The following is an 18,110-nucleotide window of genomic DNA, read 5'->3' on the forward strand; positions in this document are numbered from 1 at the left end:
ACTGCACCCCTCACAGTATTCAAAACAGCATTTTGGAAGTTTGTTAACCCTTTAGGTGTTTCACAGGAATTAAAACAAAGTGTAGGTGAAATTTCAAAATTTCATTTTTTTTGCAGATTTGCAATTTTAATACATTTTTCTAAGGAACACAGTAGATTTTACTAGAAAAATGTGACTAAAAATTGATTCCCCCAATTCTTTTGTTTTCATAAATATCCTATATGTGGCCCTAGTGTGCACGTTGACCAAACCACAGGCTTCATAATAGAAGGAGCACCTACTTGATTTTGGAGCCTCCTTTTTATGAGATTATTTTTTAGGCACCATGTAGGTTTCTAGGCACCATAAGATGCTAAAAGTTAGGAACCCCCCCACAAGTGACCCCATTTTGCAATCTACACCCCTCAGGGCTGTTTCACACAGTACGGTTCCTGCCGCACGGTGAAATCCCGTACGGTCAGGGAGCCGCGCCGCACTCAGAATTTTATAATGGCAGGGATGGCCACAGCCCGGCAGCCGTCCCTTCCAGTGGGGGGATCCGGCTGCAGCCGTGCGGCCGGGCCGTGGCCGTCCCGTGTGAATGGACACAATAGTGTCCATTCACAACTGCTGAGTGCGGCACGGCTCCCTGGCCGTACGGGATTTCACCGTGCGGCAGGAACCGTACTGTGTGAAACAGCCCTCAGGGAATTCATCTAGGGGTATAGTGTACATTTCAAACCCCCAGGGGTTTCACCAATTGTGGTACAACTGGGCAGTGAAAATGAAAAAAATTAATTTTTCATTTTCACAGCTCAGTTGTATCAAAATTGGTGAAACCCCTGGGGGTTTGAAATGTACACTATACCCCTTGATGAATTCCCTGAAGGGTGTAGTTTGCAAAATGGGGTGACTTGTGGGGGGGTTCCACTGTATTGGTGCAACATAGCACCCACCATTCATTCCACCAAAATCTGTGCTGCAAAATCCAAAAATCACTCCTTCCCTTCTGAGTCCTGCCATGCACCCAACTGGTATTTTTTGGTCACATGTGAGGCATTGCCGTACTCGGGAGAAATTGGGGCACAGATTTTGGGGTGCTTTGTATCCTTCATTCCTTGTGAAAATGAAAAATTTTGAGCCAGATCTGCATTTTTGTGTAAAAAAATGTAATTTTTTACAGAAAAATGCAGTTCTGGCTCAAAATTTTTCATTTTCACAAGGAATGAAGGATACAAAGCACCCCAAAATCTGTGCCCCAATTTCTCCCGAGTACGGCAATGCCTCACATGTGACCAAAAAATACCAGTTGGGTGCATGGCAGGACTCAGAAGGGAAGGAGTGATTTTTGGTGGTGGAATGAATGGTGGGTGCTATGTCGCATTAGCAAGACCCCCGAAGCACCAATACAGTGGAACCCCCCCACAAGTGACCCCATTTTGGTCCACAGCTTTGGGAGGGGGGCTGGCGCTGCGGCTGGTGGGGGGTTGGGAGGGGTGCTGGCGCTGCGGCAGCCGGGTGGGTGGGAGGGAGGGGGGGCTGCCGGGTGGGATGGGGGGGCTGGCGATCGGTGGTGATCGGTGCTGTACTTAACAGCACCGATCACCACCGATCACTGTGTTACCGAGCGGCTTAGCCGCCGGTAACACAGAAAACGCTGCAATTGGCTGTTCACATTTGAACAGCCAATCGCAGCGATCGCCGACCGGGGCTCAGGGACAGCAGACATCTCCAAACTGTCACCGCGTCTATGGACGCGGTGACAGTTTAAAACCATGACGTATATATACGTCTTCGGTCGGGAAGTACCTCCCGACCATGACGTATATATACGTCTTCGGTCGGGAATATCTATCTGTATATATATATATATATATATATATATATATATAGCTGGATGTAGCAAGCGGCACTCACAGGACTTGTCAAGTAAAACAGATGACACAGACACCTGGTCTGGTAGCAACGTTTCGATCTTTACTGATCGTTGTCAAGCTCAAAGCAAACAATGTACAATAACATGTATAAATACCTTTTCACCACACCAAGTGAACGGGTGTCAGCTTCCCACGGCGATTCAGGATCAGGTGACGTCACCATCCGGCGACGCGCACCCGCCGGTGCGTCCGGAGCCGTTACGTGGGTTGCTAGGCGACCCTATACACAAAAACAAAAAAGTGTCAAACAGCATGTGTAAAACATAACACAGAATACACTCAAATACGAGGATAACATGTGACATGTCCTAACATAATGCACAATGAATAAATGCTATATAGAGAAAGCATGTAGGACAGAGGCACATGGGCAGAGAGGTCGCAGGAAGGATTTAATAGAAACAAGTTCTCACAGAAATGGGAGCTATTTAATAGTAAGGATAAAGAGTACCCCGACCTGTACATCTGAAACAAAGCTTCAGAGGAAGCATGACATACTGATACTCTCATTGAGTCCAGCAGGGGTGACGGTGTTCAGCTTGTGGATCCACCGGGATTCAATCTGCAGTAATTTCCTGTCCCGATTACCCCCTCTTAAGTTTTTGGGGACCTGATCTATTATGGTATACCGAAGGGTAGCAAGACCATGTTTGAATTCCCTGAAGTGTCTTGCAACGGGTTGTTCAATGGGTCCAATTTTGCCCTCTAAGGATAATCGGATGCTGGAACGATGTCCAGCCATCCGTTCCTTAAATTGTCTAGTGGTTTTTCCTACATAGAGGAATCCACAAGGACAGCGAATAATGTATACAACATGAGTGGAACTGCATGATAATACATGTCGGATGGGAATTCTGGCGTTGGTATGAGGATGGGCAAATGATGGACCTGTTTCCATGAAACTACATGTGGTACAACCGATGCATTTATAGCATCCAGGTTTACGGGTGAGGAAATGTTGTGAAGGGGTACAAGATTGGTTGGTAACATCGTTATGGATGAGCCAGTCTTTCAAGTTTCGTGGCCTTTTGTAGCTGGGAAGAATAACATGTTGGGAAAACATGTTGAGATCCGGATCTGCCGGTATCATGGGCCACAGACTTTTTGCAATCCTACTCACTGCATTACTGGCGATGTTATACTGCTGGACAAAAGTAATTTTTTTGTTTAACGGAGTGCGGTTTTTCGCAACAAGAGTTTGCTGCCGCGGTATAGCAAGGGCTTTCTCTTTGGCTTTGAGTAAAGCCTGCCATGAGTAGCCTCTGCACAGAAAACTCTTCATCATGGTATCTATTTCTTTCTCAGACTCATCTGAGTGCCGCTTGCTACATCCAGCTATATTCAGCATTAACTCCGGTTATGACTTAAGAAGGCACCCAGGCCATCTACTCTCATCCTCCCCTTGAGTGCCGATCATCACCTGGACTATATATATATATATATATATGTATATACACACATATATATATATATGTGTGTATATACACACATATATATATATATATATATATATATATATATATATGTGTATATACACACATATATATATATATATATATATATGTGTGTGTGTATATACACACATACACACACACATATATATATATATATATATATATATATATGTGTGTGTGTGTGTGTATATACACACATACACACACACATATATATATATATATATATATATATAATCATTTCATTTCATTTTTTGCATTTTTACAGTCCCTAGTGCTGCTGCTGCTGGCGGGGGGAGGGAGGGAGGGGGGAGGCAGCGCTGCGGCGCATAGCAGAGGGAGGAGAGCGGCTGCCGGGTGCCGGGTAAGCACATAGTGCTGCCGGGTGGGAGGGAGGGGGTGTCCGCGGATCGGTGGTGATCGGTGCTGTACCGATCACCACCGTTTTCTATGTTACCGAGCGGCATAGCCGCCGGTAACACAGAAATAGCTGTGATTGGCTGTTCACATTTGAACAGCCAATCACAGCGATCGCCGACCGGCGGGGGCATCCCTGCCCCCCCCGGGCGGCGAGGGGGGATGTCTGCTGTCAGGGACAGCAGACATCTCCAAACTGTCACCGCGTCTATAGACGCGGTGACAGTTTTAACCCATGACGTACATTTATGCCATGTGTCGGGAAGTACTTCCCGACCATGACGTAAATGTACGTCCAATGTCGGGAAGGGGTTAATATTCTGACCGGGCTGTTCTGAATCTTGGGCAGATTGAGAACAGTGGCCTACGCACAAAAAGGCTATTTACATGCGTTTTCAGGCATTTTCTGAATGTACGCATTTGCAGTGGACCAATAATCATTCACCTTGTGATACTTCAAACAGGACTGAATAACCCCCTATATTAGGTACATCTAATTTTTTGTTTGTTTTTTTGCTATAGGTATATTCTTCTACAATACACATCCAATCAAACAAGTTGATATATTAGGAACTGTTGTCTGCGTAAGAGAAAAGGAAGCTTTCTTCAGTTATGGAGGTATTATCTGTACACTTTTTTTGCATTCTGTATGATTAATATAGAGTGCTCCTGTTTGGTTTTACGGTTACATTTTTAACAGTCTACAGTATGCAAATCATTCAATGACAAAAAAAAAAATCACTGTCTTATTGCTAAGGCTGGGTACACACTGCACAACATATTGGCCAATACATTGTTCAGATGCAGATCAGAACCATATGGTATTGTCCACATTCCATGGGGGTGTATTCAATGCTTTTTGCGAGCTGTGACAACGAGCAGTGCTGCCTGATCGCTCTCACAGATCGCAGGGTCAGTATTCAACTGATCCCCCTTGCACACGCCATTTCCCCCTTGCTAAGTTTTTGCAGCGAGGGGAAAACGGTGTGTGCGGCCGCTAAAACAGCGATGCTCACGGCTAAACGCAGCGGGCTCCCTGCATTAGCCATGAGCCTCGTTGTTTGGGAGAATCCTCGCTGTCCTCTGACAGCGAGGATTTCCCTGGCGTGTTGAATAGGATGAACAGCCGGCGCAGGGGGTTAAACGGTGAGGATTGCTTGTTTTCGGCGATCCCCGCCGTTTAACCCCCTCGCCGGCCGCATTGACTATGGCCCATAGTGTGTAATAGAAAAGACATAAATAAGTTACACTAAATAATTTCCAGGTGGCCCGGTGTAGAAGTGTCCGGTAGCACTGATGGAGTTGATGCTCCTGTAGTTTTATGTAACTGGATGTAAAGAATATTCCTTCGCAAATGGTGATGTTTGTAAATGGTAACCATGTTGGTTCGGCTTCTTTTTAGGGAGGTGACGTTCCTCCACAATGGGGTACTGCTGTGGCTAAATTGGGGGATCCAGTGATTGTAGATGGCAATAGCTGGGTCCAAGATGTTGGCTGGTTGGGTCACTTGCAGGAAGGTGATGGAAATTATGTAGGTTGGCACAGCAACAGAAGTTATGGGCAGCGGCGGTTTTTACCTATGGGTTGCAGGGCTGCAGCCCCCCCAGGTAAAATCCTCCACTGTCTCTACCTAAAGTGAAGCCAGATGCAGTCTGTGAGACTGGCTCCACTGTGACTGGCAGTGACTTCCTATTGGAGGTCCGACCTGCCAGTCAGTCAAGGCATCCCATCGGGAGGTGTTCCCTCCCTCCAGGATGCCTCTCTCTGCGCAAATGCGCGGCAGCCCCCAAAACGGGTTCTGCGCATGCGCAGTATCGCGGACCATTCTGCGCATGGGAACCCGATCAAGCCTCCGGGGGCTGCTGCAAAGGCAGCCCCGGAGGCTTGGGCCAGCGCATGTATGTATGAAGTTACTGAGCATGCGCTGGCCCCGTGCAGGGGACCAGCGGCAGTGGAGCACAGCGGCGGTGGTGGTGACATCGGCAGCTGAGGGGGGGGGGGTGGCGGGGACACATTGCGGCAGCCCCCCTCCTCCAAAACAGTAAGAGCGCTACTGGTTATGGGTCTATATACCCTTCACAATAAAAATATCATGCACAGCTCCATTAACTTTGCTATTTTCATTATGTGTTACAAAATCATACATATATATACATAATTTTGAATAGGAGACACTATAATATTTACACATATATATATATCTTGAATAAAAACGAGTGTTATAAATATAAATACATTTTTTTATATTAATAATTGAATCTAATTATTAATAAAAAGTTTTTTTTTCTGCTATTTATAACACTCTTTTTTATTTTTTTATTTATTTTTGGTCCATTAGGATGCCAGCGGCTTCCTGCAGTCCATTTATGTTTTTTTTTTTTTGTTTATAAAGTTTTTTATTGGTAGATCACGGGGAAATACCTCAAAAGTTCAAATCAATCAAAAGTATACACAGTAAGTTTAAAGATTATTTTGTGATGTAGAAATCGTGATCCAATTTGAACAATTTTATAAAGAAATAAAAAGAAGAAAAATATTAAGTAGTTTAATTTATAATTTTAGAATATGAGAAAAGAGGGAAAAAAAAAGGGGTAAAGAGATAGGGAAGGAATAGGAAAGAACAAGAAAGTAGAGCGAGTGGGTGAATTCTCGGCAGAGTGCAAGATTAAAATATAAGATAAATAGATCACTATTTATTCAACAAGGCTTAGGGGGGTATTCAATGTGTAGGTGGCGGCGGCTGAGCTTGCTCGACCGCCATGACCCTGTCCCATTCTCGGTCAGCTCGACCAAGAACATGCAGGCGGGATTCAATGTCCCACCAGTCGAGGAGCGAGAAGGGAGTGTGGCCGCGAGTTGCGGCCGGGAAGAGGCGAGCTGCAGCCGGCAGCTCGTCACTTGCCGGCCATTCTCGGCAGAACGAGCCCGACAGCTTGGGAAGTCGGGCTCGTTCTGCCCAGAAAACCTGCTCAATGCTGTCGAGGAAGACCGCATAGAATAGGGCCCGGCGACCATCTCCCCCGTGGGGAGATGGTTGCCGGCGATTGAATAACCCCCTTAATAATAATATATAAGGAATTATATAAGGAATTAAATTTCTTAGAGGAATGTTTAAGGATGCTAGTCATATACTCCATACATGCGCGATACACGTGCCAAATGTGGGATAGTATGGAGTGCATGGAAGGAGCATCTGGATTTTTCCAATCCATCGCAATTTGGCAGGTGGTCACAGAAACTACATGTCTCATCACTTTATTAATTTGGATTGTGTTGGGACATCTAGTGGGAGGAGAAAATATATGGGGGCATTCGGAACGGGCATATTTAATAGACTTTTGATGTAGTTGGTGACTTTTCCATAAATTGGCTATTTTACGGCATGTCCACCAGATAAATGAGCCTGTAGTATTGCACCCTCTCCAACATCTGCCTGATGTGTCAGGGTATATTTTGCTAAGTCAAGAGGGGACATAGTACCATCTATAAAGTAGTTTATAAGCAATACCGCCTGTCGGCACATGTGGGAAAACTCCATGTCGACCTTTTGACTGTCGACCTAACGCTAGTGTCGACCTAATGTCATGTTGACCTAGATCCATGTCGACCTTAACCCATGTCGACGTTACCCCATGTCGACCTAGTGGTGTCGACCCAATGCTTGTCGACCTAGTTATGGTCGACTAAACGATCCCAACCCATTTGGAATGGATTTATCATCAAGCAACATATAAATGAGAGAAATCAGTCCTCTAGTGGAGGACCGTCTAAGGCACAAGGCTTCACAAGTAAATAAGGGCCTGTTGGTGATAACATGCTTTACTGTAGAGTGAAAATGTCGAAGTTGAAGGAACTGAAAAAAGTTCCTGGTGTGGATATATTTTTTTCAGAATTATGTAGGATAGGGATGACAGGGGATGGGTTGGGAGCAGTGTTCCCTCTAAGCTGTGCGCACGTGCACACAACTCGACGAGCATGCGCACAAATGCAAATTTTCTTCAAAAGTTGCACAGCCAAAATCTTTTGCCGCACACAGCCTTCGTAACATTAGAGGGAACATTGGTTGGGAGCTAGGCTATATTTTTATATGCATAATCCCACACGGATAAAGGCTCTTATTCAGATCTGATCACAGTACAAATTTGTTCTGAAAATGTGCAAAACCATGTGCACTGCAGGTGGGGCAGATGGAACATGTATAGTTAGATTTTTCCTGACACACCCAGAAAATATTGGATTACTACCCCTAAATATCAACTACCTGTCAGTCAACCCTTCGGCCACATTGTGTTTACGATCTATACGCATTTTCTATTGCTAATTCCCCTTGCAAATGCACAATCGTTCGATAATTGCTCGATTTGCAAATTCTCTAATTAGCGATCTAATAGTCTGAATTAGGCCTTCAGGTAGTAAAACCAAAGGAAGGGAAACAGAAGTAGGGTGCCGGACGGGGTCCCGACAGTCATTAACCCGACGTCGGGATCCCGAATGTTAAAACACCGTTGGCTATTTTCCCTCGTGGGGGTCCACGACCCCCATAGAGGGAGAATAGAATAGGTGGCTCGCCACTGTGCCTGCAAGGGGCTTTGTTGCGCTGGCCACGCTGTCTGACACGGGCCAGTCGGTATCCCGACATCGGGATGACTGTCGGGATCCCGACTGTCGGTGAAACATACCACACCCACTGAAGTAATGTGGGTCTAAATCTGACAGAAATTTCTAGTGGGACACTTTAGGTCACAAAATTAATATTACAAACTATAAAATGAGAAAATAAATGTATATTTAAAAATTGCTGACAAAAGATAAAAAATATAATTTGTGTAGGTGTTAAATGATTATCAAATGTAGTAAATTAAAACATGTAACTTAGTAAATCAGGCGCTGGATGCCTCCATTCTGACGGTCCATTCTCTGACATCGGAATCCCGACTGTCAGGATCCTCGCAGTCGAATCCTGACTTACATGGGCTATTTTCCCTTGTGGGGGTCCACGACTCACATAGAAGGAGAATAGAATAGGTGGCAAGTGCAGCTCGCCACCGAGTCTGCAGCATGGCAAGAGCAGTGAGCCACCAAAGGGGTTGGGATTCCGATGTCAGAGATAGGACCGTTTGAATCCTGACTGTCGGAGAGTTATGGGCCCCATACATCAGCAATTAATTGTGACAATCCTGAGATCTGGAGATGATTGCCACAATTAGTTTTAGATGTGTGGGCTCCCCCTTTTGGCAATCCCAATGAACAATTAATAGGGATCGCTAATCGATTGCTTAATCAGATTTTTAAACATGTTTAATAATCTGGTATTATCTGCGGATCTTTTTTAAATGTGTGGGCATTCCCAATTCGTCTTCTTCATCTATTTACATTATGAACAGCTGAAATGACAATCGATTGGGCAATTTCCAGATATGAAGATGCAATCTTAAGATGGAAAAATCTGCCGATCACTGAAATAAATCTGTAATGTGTGGGCAAGTCAAATAGATTGTAGAATCCATTTATCTGGCCAAAAAATCCCTGGATCTGGAAATCCATTAATTGTGATTGCTGATGTATGGGGCCCATTATACCATACCCATTCTAACTGTCTTCGATGGTTTCCTGCCATCGATTACATGCAGTTATTTTTTTATTTACTTCTTGAAGGTGACTGGACACGGAGCCGTTCCAGACACCTGTGAACCCCTGTTCTGGGATCTGATTGGCCCACAGCTCACTGCACACTTAAGCAGGGGTTACCATTGCTGGCTTAAACCATTTTTGGTCACCTCACAGTAGACCTCACACCATCCAGGTTAGCCATCATTGCTACCATCGATGAATCAATGAATAACCAACTGATGGCCATCCCTAGTTTGCTTATGATAATAGCTTCTAAATGATCTAGATCAGGCATGTCCAACCTGCGGCCCTCCAGATGTGCTAAAACTACACATCCCAGCATGCCTTGCCACAATTTGGCTATTAGGGAATGCTAGAATGATGGCAATGCATACTGGGATGTGTAGTTTTAGCACATCTGGAGGGCCGCAGGTTGGACATGCCTGATCTAGATCATCTACCAACATCCATGTCATCTGCACTACAATTATTCATCAAGCTAGGACTGTAATTCATTCCACAGTTGACTTAAGACCTCCTAATCTTTCATTTAGGAGAGAACAGCTGACATTTCTTGTTCCCACGTAGGGGTTAGCAAGACGAGTGGGATTTGCAGACATGGTATCTTCATTAGGTTGTGTAGGTAATGATGGAGAATTAACGGAACATACGGTAACAGGTCCCCTTGGCTTCAGTTGTGGTGACCGTTCCATGCAGTGTGCCTACTTTTTTCTTACTCCCCCACAGATCTCAGCGGGGAAGGACTATGGTGCTGGTGTTGGCAAAATGGAGATTCTGTGACTCGCAGTGAATCCTATCATTGCAGCCCCACTGCAATGTTATTAGAGGGTTTAATCATTTTTGATTATTGGCATCATTGCATCATCTTACCCCCTTGCCTCACTTACTGGGCTAGAGGTGACATTTTGCCCATCAGGAACTTTTGTGTAGTTGCATTTTCTGAATCATGTGGTAAATGAGTGGACCAGTTCCGTGCATGTGGCAGCATGCACGGAACTGGTCCACTGCAGGTTTTGCGATTGCAGTTACTCAGGAAATGTATTCTATATTGGCGGAGAGTGAGTGTTGTGGTTTACAACAGGGGATGAGTCACCGTGATCCGTCTGGGGGATGTGCAGGGGATAACATCTGGCTTTTAGGATTGGGCCAGATCACTTGTGCAGATGACGTTTCAAGAGTCATATTTCTTTTGTTGGAGTATGATGATATCTGTTATGACTTGGAGGCTTTACGTGGGGGGTTAATCAGAATTTAGGATTCGGAGATTGTGCTAGCGTCTAGATGCAGACCGATTACCTTTCTATTCTGTCAGCATTCAGCACTGCCTCTAGTTTCCCATCTGCTTAAATACCAAGTAAATCAATTCTGTGTATCTGACACAGCAGGAAATGTGCCCAGGAGGTGAGTTCAGCCAGCACTGACTGCATCACTGTATCCCCCAATTCCCCACAGTAAGATCCTGCCATATTTATACAGGACTATTGCTTGCATTAGGAGGCTGATGTGAAGATCTCTGGGGACCACCATGCACAGGGGCCTGTTCCAGTGGAGGGTTCTGGGGAACTCTGCCAGAACTACAGCCCGCAATCTGTAGCTCATAGGCTACAACAGGGGCCGATGGGCTACATATCGCATAGTATAGGATGCAAAGCATTCCTGATATTGGAAAATCAGGAAGCATTGCATCCCTATAGAAACCTGTGGGGGAAGTGGCTGCCAGTGGCAATTGCAGAAGAGATCAGAGATACCTGCTGCAAACCCCTTCTTCTTACGTTTGGGGGATACATAGTGGGCCTGATTCAGGTCCAATTGGATGGGGCCGAATTCGTCCATATTTCCGATTGTGCGGGTGTGTGCATGGGCAAATATGCACATGTGCAGACCCTCTGCGAGTATCACACTCGCCTAAGTGTTTGCACACGCAGGGGAGGAAAGGGGGCGAGCAGGGAAACGCCCATAAAATGAAGAGCTTGCAGCAGATATTGGAGATACCTGCTGTGAACCCCTTCTTACATTCGTGGGATACCTAACATTTATGACTAGCCCCCGAAAAGCAGGTATTTTAGTGCAATCCTGGGTGCTAATATCGCACCCAGATCACGTTGCATAATGCCATCATATCAGGGGAATTTACCACTTGGCACCCACAAGGGCAAAGGCTCCTAATGATGATGTGAAGATCTCTGGGGCATTTGCATATGCGCGGTCATTGCAACCACCATGCACAGAGGCCTTTTCCAGTGGAGGGTTCTGGGGACCTCTGCCGGAACTACAGGCAAAGAAGGGATTGCAGCAGGTATCAGACTTTTTTTTTTTTTTTTTAAAGGTGCCGGGACACTGAGTATAGCTCCACCCCCCCGACACCCGGAAGTCTGATTGGCCCACAGGCCATTCAGTCAAATATAATGGATGACCATCGATAGCTAAAACTATCAATGGTTATCCATCAAATAATTTACCACTATCGATGGCTGGGTGCAGAATCACCATCGTTGGCAACCATCGATGGTGTCTGCACCGATGACCATCCCTACATTTGATCTAACTAAACTGGAGTTACACCATCTGCCCCATTTATGATGGAACTTAGTAATCGCATTTCTTGAATTAAAAATATTTTTCATGCTAAGGGCCAGATTCTCTAAGCTTCAAAAGTGTTAAAATGGAGAGTGATAAACAGCCAGACAATCAGCTCCTACCTGCCAAGTCACAGACTGTGTTTAAAAAATGTCAGACAGGAGCTGGTTGTTTATCACTCTCCATTTTATCACTTTTGAAGCTTAGAGAATCTGGCCCTAAATCACTTCTTACTGGTGCTCTCCATTTAACTACTTCTGGTTGGTTATTGGAAGACCAAGAGCGAGCTACAGTATCACCACTTTTGCTAAGGTAATCAGGCTCATGATATGTTGGTAGAGTAATGCTGAATGATCCCTTCTTATTTCTAGTCCAAATAAGCATGCTCCAAGGGCCAAATTGCGCAAATGTTAGGAGTCCCAGTGGACTGCAACACTAATTGAAATACACTTGCTGGAGTAAAAGACAATGGAGGCAGGATGGCTGTTGAAACACTGCATTAGCAGGAACAGGTATCAGGGTACAGGAACAGGTATCAGGTCACAGGTAAGGTACAGCACTTCATGTAAGACTGAGGAAGCTATAACTGGCCCTGAGCTCAGGGCAAATGCAGCTTTTAAAACCAGCACAGACCAATCGCTGCAGCACACAGAGACAGGCCCCTCAATTATCAATATGTGCTGCAGCTGTTAATGGCATTCTCAGAACAGCCCAGTCCAGCTGATTACACCAGCTGGAGCTGCTCTCAGAAACCACAGTTCTGACGGCAGAACCCAACAGCAGCACCTCTGGCCACCCACAGGTACTGCAGACAAAGAAATGACAGCAGCACCTCTGGCCACCCACAGGTACTGCAAGCTGAATATAACAACAGCAGCCCCTCTGGCAACCCAGAGGTACTGCTGACCAAACAAGACAAATGGCAGTCCTGACAGCAACAGATGGAACTGTGGTCCTGACATCATTTCATACCTTTTCCCAGGATGAATACACCCTGGGGCATTCCCATAAAAGATGCCAGAACCCTGCCTCCTCTTCTGCGCATCTTGGGCATCTAGCATCTTCTCTCAAACCTTCTCTCTGCATCAGTAGTGGGGTACGATATACCCTATGTAGTATATAAAAATGAATTTCTTGGTACCTGATACAGGATGTAGCATACGAAATAGACCCTATTATACCTTTCCAATTTCCACTGAAAGTGGACCCAGATCCACTTCTCATTTTATTTTTACGTGGTCTAATAAATCAGGATACGGATTTTAATTTATAATAGTATATATTCGGGACACCTGGCCTCTGTTGCCCAATTTCCGTAGCATTAACCTAATAGGAGAGTGGGTGAACTCTATGGTAAGGCAGCCGAACTGGTTTGAACGGCATGTCTTAATTACAATTATGTAAAAAAATTGTTGTTTGATATTGAATTCATTTTACAACTGCTCGAATGATTTAAACTGTATAATTGCCGCAAGCCCATAATACTATCCTCTCTCTCTCTCTCTCTCTCTCTCTCTCTCTCTCTCTCTCTCTCTCTCTCTCTCTCTCTCTCTCTCTCTCTCTCTCTCTCTCTCTCTCTCTCTCTCTCTATATATATATATATATATATATATATATATATATATATATATATATATATATATATTTTTTATACCAAATCCTATTGGTAGATATCGTCTCTAATTCAAGATATTTTTTATTGAAAAAGAGATGGGACTCGGTGTTGAGGCCTGACCATTCATCTAGAGCAGTGGTTCTCAACCTCTGTCCTCAGGACCTCCACGCAGTTCATGTTTTCCCGGTCACCTGTGCATTTTTAATCATTTTTAAAATGTGACAGTTGGTGATTCAGAGGGCAGCTGCAGGTGACCTGGAAAATGTGCACTGTGGGGGTCCTGAGGACCGAGGTTGAAAACCACTGATCTAAAGTGTATACATACTGTATCTCCAAATTAATAATGCCTGTCGGAGAATGGGGGATATATTATTTGTAGAGATTCCGGATAAGAGGAATAACATTGGAGAATCCCACATATCCCTCTGTTCTTTAAAATTAGTGTGTAATGTAGGGTCCAAATTTCTTTTTTTTTAAATTGAGTATTTTTTTTTATTAATTTTGCAAAATAAAAAAACGCCCAGTAGGCAGACACGTCAAAGAGAAAATTGGTATACATCAAATTTGTGACATGAGACAGCATGGGTAATTAACAACAAGAAGAACATAGTATTGAGCAACTCTACTAGCTAAGTTATCGAAGTGAAAATACCCAAAGGCGCCATTTGGGTAAATGGTGAGTTGAAAGAGCAGAGGTGCATATGGTACCCATCTTATATGTACTATGTACTGCGCAGTCTCATATCAGGAAAATCAGAATGTTCATATACCCTGCAAGATATAGTATCTAAATGGAATACTGGCAATGACGTGTCAAACATAAAACTAAACCCAAAACAAACCTACCTCAAAACCCCCCACCCTGTATAACCTATCCCCAACTTAGGCATACCTGGAGCCCCTAAAACAACTACCCCTACCCCACTAACTACACTAAAATACTAATTACCCTCGCATACCCATTAAACTTTAGGAGGCAGTAAATTAGTGGTCTTCAGCTAAAACTAATCTAAAACCACTCTTAGCATAGGATATAATCATCTCTGGTTTAGCTAACCTAACCAAAAAAAAACTAATTTACCCCTCCTACCCCTCCCACCCCACCCCACCCCCCCCCCCACCCCCCAAATGTAGGATAACAGCCATATGGACAACACGGGGCGATGGAAAGCATATTGACAAAGTGTACCAAACGTTTTGTTATATATCTCCCCCCTGCTTCCCAATAAGGAACCACAAAAAGGGCATAACAGCCGCACTATCATATCGGATCAGCACAACAATATCTATAGTTAAATCTAGACTAGTTTACACACCATCAGGATATATTGTGCATACAGTACAGAAGAAATGTTATAGCAATAGTCTTCATCCATAAGAGAAGTAATAAAGGGGAAGGGTATATGAGCGAATTTAGGGAATATTAGAAGTTTTCCCAATAGAATATAGAGTATCAATCCAGCCAGTCCTCAGCTCCATTACAAGAACGGGATCTGACATCAGGCTTTTCTTTAACAGGATAAGTTCCACATTAGGCAGAGCTATACAGGATCGGCACAACAATATATATAGCTAAATCTAGATTAGTTTACACACCACCATCAGGATATAACATACATACAATACGGAAGGAATGTTATAACAGTAGCCTGCACCTGTAAGAAAAAGAATAAAAGGGAAGGGTATATAAACGAATTAGGGGAGTATAAAAAAAATGTTCACATGAATTATAGAGTATCAGTCTGGCCAGTCCTCAGCTCCATTAGAGAAAGGGGATGTGACATCAGGCTTTTCTCCAACAGGATCAGTTCCATAGTAGGCAGAGTAACAGTTCCAAGTTGTTATAGAGACCATTAAGTGGGAACATGGCAGTTCTTGGTACCCATCATCGAATATAACATTTCGAGGGAGAGTATTCCAAAAAATCTTGACTGCAGATGTAATTTCCTGAGGGCACATGCCCTGACCATGTACAAGTACAGAAGCCATGGGGGTAACAACAGTAGAGCGATCAGGCAAGATGACCCCAGACATCACAGCACATTTATTACTGATGTGGGAGGTAAAAATAGCGTCCTTGCGGATATCCGAAAGAGCCCCAATAAGCCTATCTGCAGAGGCATTTATGGCATTTATGATCTGGTGTATTGGGTCCTCCATCACGCACTGATTATGTGTATAGGACAAAAGTACAGCGATAGATTCACAGCCACAGCTAGAAGGTTGGGGACGGCTAGCACATCACCCAAAAATCCAACCAAGGCAGAAAACACCTCACACACAGGGTCTCTGCAAATATTAGGGATGACTAGCAAACCCAGGTCAGCCTCAACCTATAAAATGTCGCCTGGGGCACTGATCCCCATGCGTCAAAATGGCCACAGTCTCTACCTTGCTCCTTCAATGAGTGGCCGGACTGTGCTGATCAGGAGGCGGCAGGCTCTGTTAGAGGCAGGTGTGAGCGGAGCTGCAGCGCCAAAGAGACTGTCCAGCCAAAGGAAGTCAGTAGTGCGGCCGGGCGCTCCGGGACTCAGCATCTATGAGGAGCAGCAGCAAGATGGCGCCGGTGTTCAATCTAAGCCCAGGGACTGCACGGCCGCAACCCCGATATCTCAGCGGCACATGGTCGCACACCGGGTCTGAAGCGCACGGAGTATGCCAGGGAGTTTCCCCCACCACCCCAGGCGGCCAGGTAGAAGGGAAAGTTTGCAGGATGGGTAATTAGGATGGTTATAGCGGGGAGCAGCGGGAGTAGATGTCCGCTCACGGATCCGTCCAAGCCACGCCCCCTAGGGTCCAAATTTCTAGTGGCTTGTGGGAGCCAGTGCCGGCAGGGTCTGCGGGGAGCACTGAGAAGAAAGAAGGTCTGCACACAGAGCCTGCGCTGGCTGCTCAGCACTCTCTGCAGGGCAGGTAGGCACCAGCCAGGACAAGCGCTCTCCCTGCTGCTCCTGTCAAACAGCTAACAGGCAGCAGCAAGCTACAGCAGTGCACTTTTTTTTTTTTTTTATTGCCCTCTTGTTATTCGGCAACATGCCAGGCTGCCCCACCCATCCCTTTGGTGTTCCTCATTCAGTCTGACGCCAACTAATGTCCCTGTTTCCTGCTCTATATCATTGTACTTGAATTAACATAACGGAAGCAGAGTCTGGGCAGACTGATGTGTGGGCAGCATTAGCTTCACAGTGCTGCATTTACAAAATTAAATCATGTACCATATTAAACAGAAGCTGATCCAAACAGGTCTTGTGTGCACTGGATTTTACTGACTTTCCTTGTGTGTGTCTTTGTTTATTTATTCAGTTGATGATAGCACAGGAGTTATCAATTGTACATGCTGGAAATCGTCTGCATCAGCGGGCCTATCATCTTCAGGTATGACATACAACTAATAATTACATATGAAGATGGTCATGTTACATTGTGGTGGAACATTAAATTATTTATTTATTAACAGTTTCTTATATAGCGCACTTGTTTCCTAGCACCGCGCCCATTGCATCACAGACCATAAGGCATACGATGGTATGCGATGCGATATTACGCGATGGTATACAATTTTAAATTGTATACCATCGCATTATATGCCATTGTATAAGCACCCTAATGGGTGTTTTCAATGTTAAATGTGCCCCCTATATGTTAAAAGCACCCCCACTATCAACGCCAACCCGAAGCGTGGCGAGCGGCGGCGGTATGCGTCCTCTGACCTTTTCATACCCCCACTATCCACGTTGGCGTGGAGTTGATGATCTATAGTGTGGCGAGCACAGCGAGCCACGAGCCCGAAGCGTGGCTAGCGGACGCGGAATACATGTAAAGTAATACGCGGGGCTCGCTGCGCTCGCCACGCTTCGGGCTCACCACACTATATAAAATCAACTCCACACCGACGTGGATAGTGGGGGTATGGAAAAGTCAGAGGACACGTACCGCCGCCGCTCACCACGCTTCGGGTTGGCGTTCATAGTGGGGGTGGCGTGGGGGTGCATTTAACATTGTAAGCCCCCATTAGGGTGCTTATACAATTAAAAATTGTATAGGGGCTTATACAATTTTAATTCGCATCGGGTGTATGGCATGCGATGCGATTATATGTCGTACGACTTAATATCGTGAGAACCGTGCTAGGAAACAAGTACTGCGCATACATATTTCGCAGCGCTTTACAGAGAATATTAGAACATTCACATCAGTCCCTGCCCCGGTGGAGCTTACAATCTATATTCCCTACCACATGTACACGCACACACATTCATTCTAGGGTTAATATTGTTGGGAGCCAGTTGACCTACCGGTATATTTTTGGATTCTGGGAGAAAACCGGAGTACCCAGAGGAAACCCATGCAAGCATGGGGAGAATGTACAAACTCCGCACAGTTAAGACCCATGACCTCAGTAGTGTTAAGCAGTAATACTAACCATTACAATGTCCGTGCTGCCCTCAATTATTGGTACCTATGTGCGCTAGAAGAATGGTGGTGACATTTGTTTCATGG

At 45.0% G+C, this 18,110-nt stretch overlaps 1 protein-coding gene across 3 annotated transcripts in view; it reads left to right on the top strand.

The window, feature by feature from the left end:
* STN1 (STN1 subunit of CST complex) overlaps window positions 1-18,110 on the top strand; it is an 81,426-nt gene that overhangs the window by 29,278 nt on the left and 34,038 nt on the right. For 2 of the 3 annotated variants that reach the window (XM_083149273.1, XM_083149274.1), the window contains exons 3-4: window positions 4,310-4,405; window positions 16,914-16,985. In XM_083149273.1, the coding sequence (XP_083005399.1) occupies window positions 4,310-4,405; window positions 16,914-16,985 (168 nt within the window). The remainder of the gene's footprint in view (window positions 1-4,309; window positions 4,406-16,913; window positions 16,986-18,110) is intronic. The other variant, XM_083149275.1, reaches the window with a different exon arrangement.

This window comes from Crinia signifera, chromosome 6 (assembly GCF_055691185.1).
Source record: "Crinia signifera chromosome 6, ASM5569118v1, whole genome shotgun sequence".
In the NCBI taxonomy this organism is placed as follows: Eukaryota; Metazoa; Chordata; class Amphibia; order Anura; family Myobatrachidae; genus Crinia; species Crinia signifera.